At 33.0% G+C, this 14953-nt stretch overlaps 1 protein-coding gene across 1 annotated transcript in view; it reads left to right on the top strand.

Annotated features, from left to right (window-relative positions):
- The window catches only part of RASA3 (RAS p21 protein activator 3), an 85741-nt gene that overhangs the window by 60686 nt on the left and 10102 nt on the right, over window positions 1–14953 (top strand). Inside the window, exons 7-15 of the mRNA XM_015816470.1 lie at window positions 976–1055; window positions 1945–2049; window positions 2363–2519; window positions 4105–4253; window positions 6336–6450; window positions 7409–7483; window positions 9763–9886; window positions 11912–12018; window positions 13820–13897. Coding sequence (XP_015671956.1) covers window positions 976–1055; window positions 1945–2049; window positions 2363–2519; window positions 4105–4253; window positions 6336–6450; window positions 7409–7483; window positions 9763–9886; window positions 11912–12018; window positions 13820–13897 — 990 coding nt within the window. The remainder of the gene's footprint in view (window positions 1–975; window positions 1056–1944; window positions 2050–2362; window positions 2520–4104; window positions 4254–6335; window positions 6451–7408; window positions 7484–9762; window positions 9887–11911; window positions 12019–13819; window positions 13898–14953) is intronic.

Below are 14953 nucleotides of genomic sequence, written 5' to 3'. Positions count from 1 at the left end.
ACAAGTAGATGTTCATGGAGCTACATCAGTCCTACCTCCGTGATTGTTAAGGTGAATGAAAGAATTCTGCAAAATTGATAAATATGTGGAGGGGTGGCATCCATACTCTGTCATACCCATTGCTGTCTTCAAATACTATTCCTAAGACAGACAGAAAGGTATATCACACACATTGGACTTAAGAAAACACCAATGAGCACAGATAAGTTAGAGGGGAAAGAATATTCCAATTAAGATCTCCTCTGTAAATCACCCTGCTGAGACCTGCCTGCAATGGTACCTATTAAAAACAAGAGAGAAATGGAATGGATCGACCAGGCATGAACCATAAATTTTACATTGTCATATTCTGTTTTACTTCATCATTAAAAGTTGTCTCAGAATAATGGCGTGAATGACCAATATATTTGGCACAAAAACGGAGTATAATAGAATAACACATTTGAATTATGGCTATATATAAGCTAATAAAGTTGTAATTAATTTGCTGATGTTGCATAATACTCTGCAATAACATTTTATTTGTTTTTGTTTCATTTCTAAATAAAATTAGCTCTTTATTTTTCTTTGTTAAGTGAAATTGATTTTTTTCTGTAATATTTTAAAACTCTGAAAAATACTGCAGTATTTTGCAAGTGAATAATATCAAATATAAGTCTAATAATCTCATTTGCCAAGTATAGGAATGATCCTTTTAGTATTTTAAATGAGTCAGTGGTATACAAATACAGACTATTTCAATGGTTTGCATATATCTTTATTAAAACAGTTATAGGTAATTTGCACTACAAAATGTGATGCAGCTTAATATGTATGCTTATAAAAGCATTATCTAAAGAAGTTGGAGTTTAATACAATTATATTTATGAAACTAAATCAAATATAATGTGCAATTGCACTGAAGTTCCTTATATAAAGTGTTTAATAGGTTTTTCATAAGATCTTTTTTTAAAAAAAAAATCTTATTTGCACTAGATTACTAGGCCAAGCAGCTATAGCAAGAAATCTCACTTTGAAATTGAAGATGCTGATGAAGTTGACAAGATGGAAATCAGGTAAAAAATTTTATACATCTTTTTTAAAATCTGAGTGCTCTTGAACCAACCATAAACATTCTTTTGACACTGAAAGCTGATCTCTTTCTCCACTCCCCCTTATTTTTTATCTATCAAGAAAAATATCTGGGTTTGAAAGAAAGAAGCTCTTAAATTTTTTTTTTCAAGCAATCAAATTCGAGCAAACACCATGTACAGAAAAATATGGAGAGAGGGCACTGGTGCTTTATTTTCTTTTTTGCATAGAATAGGACTGGTGAGTTTTATGTTACAGCAAAGATGGTGGTAGCTCAAAAGGTTTGTCTAACTCTAAACCTAACCTTGCTATAGGCTTGCTGCAAGTAATACTAGGCCAGCTTCAAGATTATCAGTTGAGCAATGCTAAATTTGGATACTTTGAAAACAGATTGGCCCTCCTTTCAAAGCTCACTAGTGTGTCGCATCAATTTAATATGAACTCATTGCTACAAAAAATATGATCCTACAACCTAAACATGTAGATTTAAACAGCAGGAGGAAATGGAAACAAATACATAGCCAAAACATTGTGTTGTGAACAAGGATTACATGAATCCATTTCTATATGTTTATCACATGCTGAAATCAGATTATTATTTCTTTAACGATCTTCTCGGTTGATAGAAAAACAGCTTCAAGTCTTTTTACTGTGTCAGCTTAAAATGAGTTATCAGTTAACATAGCAGTACTCTTTTGTTTGCTTCAGCTTGTGCTTTAAAAAACATCCTCTTTTGACTTGGAGTTGGTTAGTTGGTTAATTAGTTGATTTTTGGTTTGTATTTTTTTGGGGAGGGATGGAAATGAAAGTATTAAAGAGGAAGAAAAAGAGTTTGTTCTTCTGTCCCTCATTCTGTCTTTTACTCTGTTACAGAGTTGATCTTTGGAATGCAAGCAACTTGAAGTTTGGAGATGAATTTCTGGGAGAGTTGAGGTTGCCACTCAAATTTCTTCGACAGTCCAGCTGTTATGAAGCATGGTACTCTATTTTATTAAACCATTTTACTCTTTATTTGTATTTCTTTATAAGTTGTTTCAGAACAATTTTGTTCCTTGTCATAATTGATTTCTTATCTGGTTTTTTTTTAAAAAAAAAAATCCTTCTCCTACCTACCCAATCCAGTTTTATGTAGAAATACATGTCATCACAACCACAATGTGTTTAGCCACCTAAAAACGAAAAGACATGAAGAAAGATTTATAGACTCTTTCATAATACTGGGAAGAAAGGCCTATGCAATACAATCTATATATAGTTTTAGAAGCTGTTTTATGTTTCTCTCCTTTGTTAGGTATTTCCTGCAGCCCAGAGTTAATGGCAACAAAACATTGAAACCTGATGACCTAGGTTCTTTGCGGTTAAATGTGGTTTACACAGAAGACCATGTCTTTCTTCCAGAGCATTACAACCCCCTTAGAGACCTCTTATTAAAATCTGCAGATGTTGAGGTAATTTTTCCATTCTTAACTTCTCATAAATATTTATCATTTTACAATAAACCATCTGATGTCCTCAAGCTTTCTGCAAACTTGGGCCCCTTACTAATTAACAAATTAGAAGCCAGATGCTGAAATATACATTTTCTGCCTCCTCCAGAGCAAATGTCCAGGGAATAATCTTATTTATGATGATTGTGTCCCCAATATAATTTGACTGTGGGAAGCAACAGTCTTGACCAGGATCATTGGAATAAGAGAAAAAGACTTCAGTGGTTCCACTTTAATCTCTGGATTCCTCTACGGACAAGCAATGAGAAACTAGTGATTTTATCTCTGCACTGCAGTTATTCCTTGAGTAGGGCCTAGAAGGGGAACATCTGATCACTTCCTATTTCCTGTTTCCTGATAGTATTTCACTTTGTGTATTCTATCTGCTTCTGTATTCCCACTGTAAACTGTGGGAAAACAATCACCTCCTCAACTTTCTCCAATAGTTGATCCATTAGCTCATCAATAGGCTGCTGATATCCTGCATGGAGAATTTCATTGCAGTAAAAAAAAAATTGATAGTTAGCTGAAAATCTTTTAGAAAAATTAAAAGGATAGAAAAGGATATCCAAACACAACTATGGTCATTAACTTATTTGTCAAAAAACATAATTCCAATTGGAGAAAAAGCATTAGGAAAAGGTATTTTCAATGGGCAGTCTCCACATTTTTCTGAACATTAATGTAGTGGTTGACAAGTACAGAAAGTTTGAGAAAAATTAACTTAGTGCAGTCCTGCAAAACATACAAGTTACATGCGGCCTGCTAGGCAGAGTTATATTTCTGTATCAGAAACTAGATTTTAAATCTAACAACCAAATAGCCTTTTCTCTATTCTGTTTAGCATTCTTGCTATTCTTTGAGAAGATGCACTGCATAGCTTCTCATGAATTTGTGATTTGGTCATTTCTTCAGGTGGTCAAGGGTCAATGCTTCCTTTGTGTTCTTCTTAATGAGCCAGGTTTCTCCTGTAATATTTTGAGTGACCATGATCTCTAAACCTTTGTCAAATCTCTTCTAACTCTCAGCTTTCTCTCATGAAATATTATTTTCCTTTCTTCACAGAAGAATGCAGTGTAAACCTCATATTGACATATTGTAGCAACTTTGATAAAAAATATCAGAAACTGGGATAACCTATTCCATTAAACATTTATTTTTACCAAACTTTATTGAAAAAGCAATAGTTATTTGGTTTACACATAATGTTAATTTGTGCATTATGGCTTAATACAACATATCAACCAAGGCAAAGACTTCATCTCACAAATACAAACTGTGATAAAATGAGGAAAAAATGTGGTTATAGATAGCATATCTTAAATTGATAACTGCCCAAAATACAAGTTTTCTTTCGTAATTCCGGTTAACTAAAAGCTGACATTTAATGAAAGAAATATAATAGATATACACACATATAATTAGAATACATTGTGTCATAGGTTTCTATGTAAATGGACACTGCTCTTAAGAATTTGTCAGGAGTTCATTTAAACATTCTTTCAGGGATGCCTCCATTTAAAAGTTTTTGGTTTTCTCTGTTTAGCCTGTTTCAGCATCAACTGCCCATATACTGGGTGAAGTCTGCAGAGAAAAACAAGAGGCAGCCATACCTCTGGTTCGACTCTTCCTCCACTATGGCAAAATTGTGCCTTTCATTAGTGCAATTGCAAATGCAGAAATAAAAAGAACCCAGTAAGTACAATACTGCATTTATTGTAAAAAGAGGTACTGAGTAGCAAATAATGATTTTTTGGAAGGTCATGCATAAGGACAAATGGGCCTTTGATTTTCCAAATTCACTTTTGATAAGATTCCATAGCAAGTATTTTTAGCATCAAAAAGTTGTGATTGTGGTTAATACAGATTTAAGTTAGTCTGGCAATAAAGACAGGAACAGAATTGCATCATGTGAACATTTGGTCTGATGAATGGTATAAAGATGAGGTTGTTGTTTTTTTTTAAAAAGCAGGGCCAATGTTTTGCCCTAAAGCTAAAATCTTATGCTATTTTCACCAATCAACAGAATAGTTTTACAAGGAGACCAGTAGCCTAAAGATACCATGGGAACTATTTTCTCCTAAAACGTAGCTAAGAAAGCACACAGAAGAATAGTAGGATATGTCCTGTTTCATTAAATACCTTGTAACGTGCTTCACATGTTTATTATAAGGAGAAATTCTGATACCAGATACAATATCCATGGATTAAGGAGAAAATGCAAATCTGGTAGAGGAGGATTGTACCAAGCTGCGGAACTGAGTATTTCTTTGTTTTGCAGCCAGATATGAAGCCTGGATACTCATTTATCTTCTACACTTACTTCACTACAGATTCATTCTTAACGCTATGAATTATAGACTTACCAGCTTATAGGTAGCTACTGGACTAAAATAATTACCCTGTTCAATTGCCTGCTTTTCTAGAGGAATCCTGGGCTTTGCTGACCAGGCTTAACAGAAGAACAGCTGCTCTAGTTTATTTACTAATTCATTTAAAATTTTCTCTGCCTTTCTATTCAAATAAGCACTTACAATTGCTAATAAATTTTTAAAACATGATACAGCTGATTAAAAACCTAATGAATGCAGGCAATCCTAGACCTACAACCAGAATTGGGACCAGAATTTTATGATATTTTTGTGAAGGTTGTTAAGTGAATCACTGCAGTTAAATGAATCATGTGGCTGTTAAGCAAATCCAGTTTTCCCCATTGACCTTGCTTGTTGGAAGCCAGTTGGGAAGATGGAAAATGGAGATCACAAGACTCCAGGACATAGCAACTGTTGTAAATGCTATGCTCATGTGACTGGAAATGCTGCAACGGTCATAATAGTAATAGCACTTAGACTTATATACCACTTCACAGTACTTTACAGCCCCCTTTCTAAGCGGTTTACAGAGTCAACATATTGCCCCCAACAATCTGGGTCCTCATTTTACCAACCTTGGAAGGAAAGGATAGAAGGCTGACTCAACCTCATAAGTGTGAGGTATAATTGTAAGTCACATTTTTCAGTGCCATTGTAATTTTGAATGGTTTCTAAATGAATACTTGTAAGTTGAGGACTGCCTATACCAAAATAAGGAAATTATTAAAAGCCTGGCAAAGGAGCTATTACTTTATGGATTTTTTATATTCTGAGAGTCTGGAGAGCACACATATTGCATGGTGCCTTCTATACCTTGAGACTTTGTAGGAGAAAACTCTCCCATATGATAGTAAGCCTGTGACAATGGGAACATTTCAAGAAGATCTCTCCTGCAGATGTTAATGCCAGAGAGGGCTATAAGGAGAGGTGTTTTGCACTGCAAAATGCTCTGATGGGTGTTGAAAAGATCAGTGCTAAATATATGCACAACCTATTATTCCATTTCTGTTTAGGACCATGCCAGTGAGTCTGCTTCAGTTGTTTTGTAATGCTCCAGATATGATTTGACTCCAATTTTGTCTGGTACTAGTTCAAACAAGTCCATTAGAACAGGAAGATAGGATGGCATAGAGAAGAAATGGAATGTTCCAGAAATCTCTGGAATGTTTGTTTTTATGGAGATGCCAATTGATTGGCTGCCAAAGAGCAATTAGTGCCCAGCAAACTATGATGGCCTCCTTCCTTTCAGAAGTCTGAGGCTGATAACCATTATTGGTCTTTACATTATGATTAATCCTTTTTAATGGGCCTCTAGATATACCTTATATACCTGTAAGTCCTGCAATTCTTTTCTTAAAAGTTTATTATAAGAAGGCTAAATGATTAAAAAAATGTTTGCTTTCAGAGATCCAAACACCATTTTTAGAGGAAACTCATTAACCTCCAAGTGCATTGATGAAACCATGAAACTAGCAGGGAAGCATTATCTTCAAGTCACACTGAAGCCTATTATTGATGAGGTGAGCTCACCTTTATTAGCAGAGTGTGCAATATCTTGTTATGGTTGTTTGACCATCAACAATGTACCAAGTCAAGAACATATAAACAGTATGTTACAGAAGTAAACCCTTGTTTCTAAAAAAGAATGCAATCTACATACAAAAGAAGCAATTGGTGTGAATAGCTGCCTATTTTTAGATCCAGAAAAAAAGTTTTTTTTTCTTAAATTTGTGGAAATACTTGTTATCTCCATATTGCAGTTGTCTTATCTTTTTTCCAATGACAGAAATAAGCAAACCACATATTTCCTTTAGTTGATTCAGCATTTTCCTGAGTTGATAATGTCATGGCTAGCCAATAATCTATGCTATTTTTTAAAATTAAAGTTTGCAACACCATGTCATATTTTGTCTTATTCAAAACAATGAGATTTTTTTCCCTTAAGTATTCCTTTGATAGGATATTGATAACATTGGAGTCCATTTGGAATTGAAAGGCTAATAAATTTGAATATATAGAATAACTAACTAAATATTATTTCAAAGCAATGGAGAAACAGTTTAAAAACTATGGTTGCATTTCTTTTTGCGGACCATTTATTTCCAAATGAGAACCTTTTCTCTATAGCCTAAATATTTGTCTCCTTATTTCATTTTCCTTAATCGTCATATGCATCACATTAGCAATGTCACTAAACATAGTTAAGGATAGAATTTACATTTTAGCCAGTACTGGAAATTAGATTTGCAATGGGTTTGTAAACTTCTCACTCCAGGAAAAAATGATTAGTGTCACTGCCAAAATAAAAAGAAATAAGAAATTGAACCCAAGCAAGAACATTGTTTTCAGATAGTTCATTTCTATAAAACAACTGCAGTAGGACAAATTCCATCTAAAAATTGAGATGTATCAAATCCTACTGGTAAGTAATTCACTACACTGATATCAAATATATATTTTCTTTCCTATTTCTCTCAGATCTGCCAGCTCCATAAACCTTGTGAAATTGATCCTGTGAAGTTGAAAGATGCTGAAAATTTGGAAAATAATAGGGTAGGTAGTTCAGATGGTAGGGGAGAAAGTCAGTTTTTCACTTATAAAAATGATTACTTCTTGAAATATGTTACCAGTTGTAAGCTAGATGGGAATAGACCATTGTTTTCAATAGGAATATAATCAGCATATGAATTTGCCACTCTTCTCTGCAACAGAGTGATACTGATCCCAATTTCCAGATGTTTTTCATATTTCATAAAGATTGTTTCATATATTACCAGATTTCAATACAAAACGAAAGGAGAAAAATAGTTTTTGATTCCAGGCAGGCCATTTTTTTTGGCATGGAATCCCACCAGAGACTTCCCTTATTTCATCTTCTAGAATGTAAGCACCTAAAATATTCACACAAAATCCAAATAGCAAAATTCATCCATACATGTAAGGGTATATGTGTGTATATTGTAGACAGTACTATAATCTATTTTGGGTTTCATATAAATTTATTTATATTGAAGCACTTCTACATGGGAATATTCTCATTTGTAAGTATTTTTAAATTAAATTACTTACTGATGTCTTAGTTCAGTAGTGATTTGCAATAGATCTCCTGTTTTATGTACTGTAAATAAGAAAGCCAGTATATTGTAAAGGCATAGAATCAGATTTAAAAATAAAATTGTACGAAGGTATAACACAGAATAAGTAATAACATAGCCAAATAATATTTCAGAAACAGTTTATATGACCTTCTGAAAGGCTGTTAACCTGGTTTTGTCATTGGCCTGGGGAGTCCATGGAAATATGATGATATTCTTTGGAAGTTTAGAATGCACTCTCTCATGTTTTTGTTTTTTACGCTTTTAAATGTATTTCAATGGTTTCGTTTTTAATTGCTTTGATTGCTTTTGTTATTTTAATTATGTGCGCTTCCTAGAGTTACATGTGTGAGATGGGCAGCTATATAAATTGAATGAAAGAATGAATGAATGAATATAATTATAGTACTTTAAAATAAAAAATTAAGAAGTAACAATTTGATTAATTTTCTTGTTAGATAAAGGAACACTAGAGGACCGTAACATAAGTTGAGTAGAGAGAAAAAATTCATGGCAAATACCATTATTATCATAATTGGGATATGGTTTTAAAAATATTTGTGAATAAATTTTTGAAAGTAATTTGAATTAAGGGTATTTCAGAGGGCCTTAAAGACCTGGCTCTTGGCCCAGGCTTTTGGCTAGGATGGTGAAGCCCAGTCTGAATAATATAGAATGTTTCTCATAGTTGCCATCTTTTGCTTTGTTTTTATTGTTCTATTATTTATTCTTATTTTTCTGCATTCTTATTTTGTGAACTGCCTAGAATCACTGAGAGTCAGGCAGTGCTCAACTTTAATAAATAACAACATAATTTTTTTAAAAGACTTTTAAAATTTGAATTCACTGTGACTGAACTATATTTGGCCAGAATCCAAATATCTGTTTAAATTTACAAGTTTATTACATCATCATCATCAGATGAAAATCACAATTTCATTTCCTAATGCGACCCACAATCTAGAAATAAGGAGAAATTTCCTGTTAGTTACAGCAATTAATCAGTGGAACAGCTTGTCTTCAGAAATGGTATGTGCTCCAATGCTGGAGGTTTTTAAGAAGAGATTGGACAAGCATTTATCTGAAATGATATAGGGTCTCCTGCCTGAACAGGAGTTGAACTAAAAGATCTCGAAGGTCTCTTCCAATTCTGTTATAATCTATTATAAATTCAGTCAAAAGTATATGGATTCTCACTGAAATGTGTTTTAAAATATCTGAACTAAAGCCTCTTTTTTTTTCTTATACTTCGTTTCATTTTGAATTTTTTAATCTTTCATATAGACAACCCTAAATAGAAACTTACTAAGATACGTGGAATGAGAGAAATGTTTTTCTGGATTATGAAGTAATTTTTAATTGTGGCCACCAAGAACTTATATAGGTGTCGTTTTAATGAAGTAAACCCTTGCATACACTGGCTTTTAATAGCTCCAAAGGTTTTCAGAAAAAAATATTTCCCGGTCTGAATTGACGATGTTAAATACTGAACCTGGAAAAAACTCAGTCTATCACCAATTTATTATTTATTTTCCTCAGCCTTTAGTAAAAATATGTACAAGTGGTGTTTTGAAAAATACCAGTATAAGAAGGTAAAATGGTATTAATGGAATGGCATTGTGTATGGTAATCAAATTCCATTAATATGAAAATTAATTAAAATGTATCTTGTTCAATGTTTTAAAGGTCTGAAATTATTTTGGAATTAATGTTTTATGCTCTTCATTTTCATCCTAGGAAAATCTTAGGCAGTACGTAGATCGGATTTTCACAGTTATTACAAAATCTGGGGTCAGTTGTCCTACAGTGATGTGTGATATCTTTTTTTCATTGAGGGAATCAGCAGCTGTACGTTTCCAAGGTAACCTAGAATTAAAACATTTTTTGCTCTCCTGTTTAACCTAATTGGAACATTATCTATTTGTACATTCTTAGAATTAATCACCATTGCAGTTGTGAAACCATTTTACTACATGTTTCTGATATGTGTATACATTTGTGTATACATGTATTTTCTCTATCTTACTTGTAAGCTACAGTAGTGTGTTTATACAACCTTATTTAGATAATATATTTTGTATAAACTTTAATAATATATGGGTCTATCTTATATTTGAAAGCTCAGAAATTAATTAGCAGAACAGTACTATCATGGTCAAAATTAATATTCATATACATACAGTAGGAGCTCAGCATTATTACATATTTAAAGTAGTTATACTTGATTATCAGGTAAAGATCAAATTTTAAAAAGGCACTCACTGTTTTCACATCCCTATAAGAGATGTTTTTTCCCTTAAATCTTATTTTCCTAAGTCAATTAACAGTAGAAAAAGTATAAATACATAAACAGTATTGAAAATATAGCTTCAAAATTAGTAGTCATAATAATAGAAATAGCAATAGCACTTAGACTTATATACCACTCCGTAGTGCTTTATAGCACTCTCTGGGCCGTTTACAATGTCAGCATATTGCCCCCAACAATCTGGATCATCATTTTACTGATCTTGGAAGGATGGAAGGCTGAATCAACTTTGAGCCCCATCAAGATCAAACTCCAGATTATGAGCAGAGTTAGCCTACAGTACTGTATTCTAACTCTGGGCCACCAGGACTCCATGATGAAAAAGAGAAAAGGTGAAAAAAGGTCTGGAAAAAGAAATCCAGGAAGCACATTGAACTTCTAATAAATATGACACTATTGCTAGATGACTATTGGTTTTCTCCTAATTTTCATCCTAATAACTGTGCACTGAGGAAAGTAAAAAGGGGGCAGTGAGCAAATAAGGTAAGTGAATAATATTAAAGATATCCCTGGAAGGATTTTTACTAGGAACTAATCAAGGAGGAATAAATTTGTCCAGAGGTTGGATAGACCTTGATAGGTCTTAACTAATTGCTAGTATTGAACCATGTTATTACAGGGTGTTTTGATGACAGAAGAAGACTTGATCATTAGTTGTCAGGATGACACTTCAAATGGGAGGCTTATAAAATTTTATAGTTTTAATTCTTATGCTAATCAATGACCCAAATAAATAAACATTAACAACAATTGCCTTCCACTTGGACAATTTGATAGCTATTAAGAAAGAGATGATGGCTAATCTTGAGATAATATAAAAGCCATAAAAGATATTACTAATATTGTAAATTCTAAACTGTATGTAGCTGAGAAAAGATTATCTCAGCTGAAAGATTGTGGGAAGTCAGTAGATACATCTATAATTGCTTTATAATTGTTTTAAAATTATAAAGGGAATGCAGAAATCATCTCATCATCACACTGAAATGGAAAAATATCCCGTATGTCTTTAAGCTCCTGTTGAAGGAGGAAGATTATGTTCTTCCCTTTATGTTTTGTATTTTGTTACTATCCTTATTTTTATCCAGACTGCTAAATATCTTCATTTTGGAGATTAAAATATGCATTCACTTATGATAGCTGTATATCCTTGGCTGCAGAGGAAAATTATGAATTGCAGTTACTTCCACAGATGTGATCAGAATAGATGTTCAAATATTGGTCATTAAGCATATTGTTGACCCTCACCCTTCTTATTTTACCACCTAAAATTCTTAATTATCGATTGCCACTGTATTCAGCTTATTTTTAGATTCCTCTTGGCATATTCAACTCTTGTTTTCATGGGCAGAAGCATCTCTTATATACAGATGTTTCCTCTTATTTTGACAAACCTGAATTTGAATAGCAAGTTGCAGATAGCCCTCCATCTTTTTACCAGCAATTGTTCATCTTAACATTTTCTGCTGGGTTGAATAGGATATTTTCATCTATCACTCTTTCCTTTTTGGGGTGGTCTGAATCATTTGTAGAGTAGAATCACAACATGATCATTTGTATTCTGTTTTAAAATTATAGATGACCCAGATGTGAGGTACACAGCAGTAAGCAGCTTTATTTTTTTGAGATTCTTTGCTCCTGCAATTCTTTCTCCAAACCTTTTTCATCTTACACCACATCACCCAGTAAGTACTTCAGCTTCTGGAGGTCAATGACGAGCCCAGAAGGTCTTCCGGGTTGAAGCCCTGTGTCTTTTTTACTGCTGCTCTTTTTCATTGTTGGGATTTTAGATTTTATCTGGCTAATAACAAGTTATAATTTGTATCACTTTTTTTACAATTCAAATGCTGAAATGGACAATACTTAGATATGTACAATATCTTACACAATAGATTAATATAAATGTTTACACTTTGTACCAAATGTCATATATGGGCATTCCTAAAGGGTGATAAAATTTGAAAAAGAAATGTTTACCATAAGATTGACAACTTGTAAGGGCAGGCACTGTTCCAGCAGCAGAAATAAAAAGGGTGAGTGCCGAAAATGTTGAAAAATCAAGAGTTAAGTAAATGACTCATGAGGAAAATTAGCTTGTTCATCTGCATACCTGAAGAAATAATTTTTGTTTATTTGTTTCTTTATATGCAAGAATTTAGTTTTAAAATTCCTTCCAAATTCAAATATATCTTATTAATGTGCAGCACATTGCTGTTGAAAAAGAAAAATGTTGAAAGCATAAATTCAAGTTGTAGAATTCTGTAAATGTGCATATTACTTTATATTCTAAGTAAAAAAAAAAAGTTCTACTTCAAAATTGGCAATTTGAATTTTTCTCCAGACTGAATTCTTTTCAGCACAAAATTATTTTCAGCCTGGTTCTGTAAATAATATATTTATTTAATTCTGCAATGTTGGCTCTTACAAAGGAAACTAAATAGGAATTTTGGGGCAGCCATTAAGAGAGTCCTGTTTCTTTAGGTTTTTTTCTGTCTAACAAAAAATTAAAATTTTATTGGTCAATCTGGAAAATAATAAATTTTCCTTAACCACTGCCTTAATTATTGCCTTCATATTTGTAGATGAGACAGACTATTAGAGGAACTTGTTTTTTTTTAATGGTGTAAGATATGAGCTATCTTTTCTTTATAAAATAGTAGAGCTGAATTTGTATTCATTGTTTTGCATGCTGCTTTATTATTTTATTTTATTTTATTATTTTTTATTTCTATAGCCACTGATCTCAACAAGTGACTCTGGGTGGCATACATAATAAAATAAAACAATTTGAACAATACAAAATAACTATATATGGTACAACTATGTTTATTAATACAGTCAAGAAATGGGGTCATATTGGGGACCCCAGACCTAGGCACACAACCAAATCGTCATACTCTTGTGAAAGGCAACAGGGTTGGGCTAATCTTGATACCCGAAGAAAGAATGTTCAAGAGGGCAGGAACTGCAGAAGAGAAGGCTCGTCTCTTGATTCCCAACAGCCGCCATTCCTTGGCTAAATGAGACCCGCAACAGGCCCAACCCGCCTGCTCTGTGCTTTTTTGCTTTCATATCATCATGTCCTTTGATTGTCAGTTGTATGAAAGCTACTTGTAAATCCTAGACGTCATTATACGCCAACACTTTAGTCAGTTTTTTGACAAAGTATCACTTAGAGCCTAGTGATCATGTTTTCTTCATCAGGATGGGTTTTTTAAATGAATAGACATAAGAGTCAAAAGAATGTGAAAATCCGTCAGAATCTTGCAGAGAGCAAATCTTCCTCCAGGCATTCAGCTTTTTTTTTTTAATGAAAATAAACTAAGCAGAGTAGCTGGAGAATCCTGCCAGATGCAAAAGTCCTTAAAATTTCTTCCCACTTAAATTTACTTAAACTTTATGTACAGAGTAAGAAAATGTATTTTAATAAATGTTTATGGTTTCCCCCACACAAATTATAACATGGTGGTTTTCTCCTTTGTATAGGATCCACAAACTTCAAGAACTTTGACGCTGATCTCTAAAACCATACAAACCTTGGGAAGTTTATCAAAGTCTAAGTCTGTAAGTATTTCATAGTTTTTTTCATTACAGAACTTTTTTTAGTGTCCTGAATCATGATTGTATTTGCACTTTTTTTAATTAAACCCAACCTTAAAGTGGCACTGAATGAGGCAAAATAGAAGACTGTCTAGGTATGCTGACCGTTTTGAGTTGATATATATATGTATGTATGTATGTATGTATGTATGTATGTATGTATGTATTTAAAGGGATGAAAAATAATATCAGTTGAAAATCATCAAATGATTCATTCAAAGTGCATATTGTTCAAAAAAGCAAAAGAAACAGATCATATATTCAGTTCATGCAAAAAGATCACACAATCCGCTAATAAACAATTACATAATCTAGTTACCAAAATGATTCACTAGAACATCTGTAAAAATTATCATGTACCAGTAATGAAAATTGGTGGGAACATAAAATACAAAAAGTAATAAAAATGAGCAGGTTAAAATATTGTGAGATTTCCTAATACAGACTGATAAAGTCTTGGCTCATAACACACCAGATTTAACTGTGGTTGAAAATAAGAAATTATGAATAATTGATGTGGCAATATTGGGATAGTAGAATAGAAGATAAAGAATTGGAGAAGATCACAAAGTATCAAGATCTGAAAATCGAAATGAAAATTGAAAGATTCTGGCATAAGCTGACCATGATGTCTCAGGGGTTATTAGCACACTGGGTGCCATATCAAAAAATCTTAGATGGCACTTAGAATATTGGTGTATTTCCTTCTATTAATTGCAAAAGGCCACACTGCTTGGATCTGTACTTAATACTGCACTGATACATTATGACATCCTATTCACTGATGTGAATAAAGGCCAACTGTGAACAGATAATAAGAAGAGTAAGCTACCTTGGAAACTTTTTTTTTGACTACAGTATAATCTGAATAAATCCATGTTTTGCTAGCTTTGGAAATAAAGAGTGGGAAACAAAAATAATGCAAGTCTTAACACTATATGAATTGTGATCCAGTAGTTTTTCTAAACCCCCCCCCCCAAAAAAAACCCCCTGAAAGATGATTCACGTTATCCACTCAGC

The sequence above is a fragment of the Protobothrops mucrosquamatus genome, unplaced genomic scaffold (genome assembly GCF_001527695.2).
Source record: "Protobothrops mucrosquamatus isolate PMUCROS unplaced genomic scaffold, P.Mucros_1.0 scaffold455, whole genome shotgun sequence".
NCBI lineage: Eukaryota > Metazoa > Chordata > Lepidosauria > Squamata > Viperidae > Protobothrops > Protobothrops mucrosquamatus.
The sequence above is the reverse complement of the archived record's forward strand: the minus strand, read 5'-3'. Positions and strand labels throughout refer to the sequence as shown.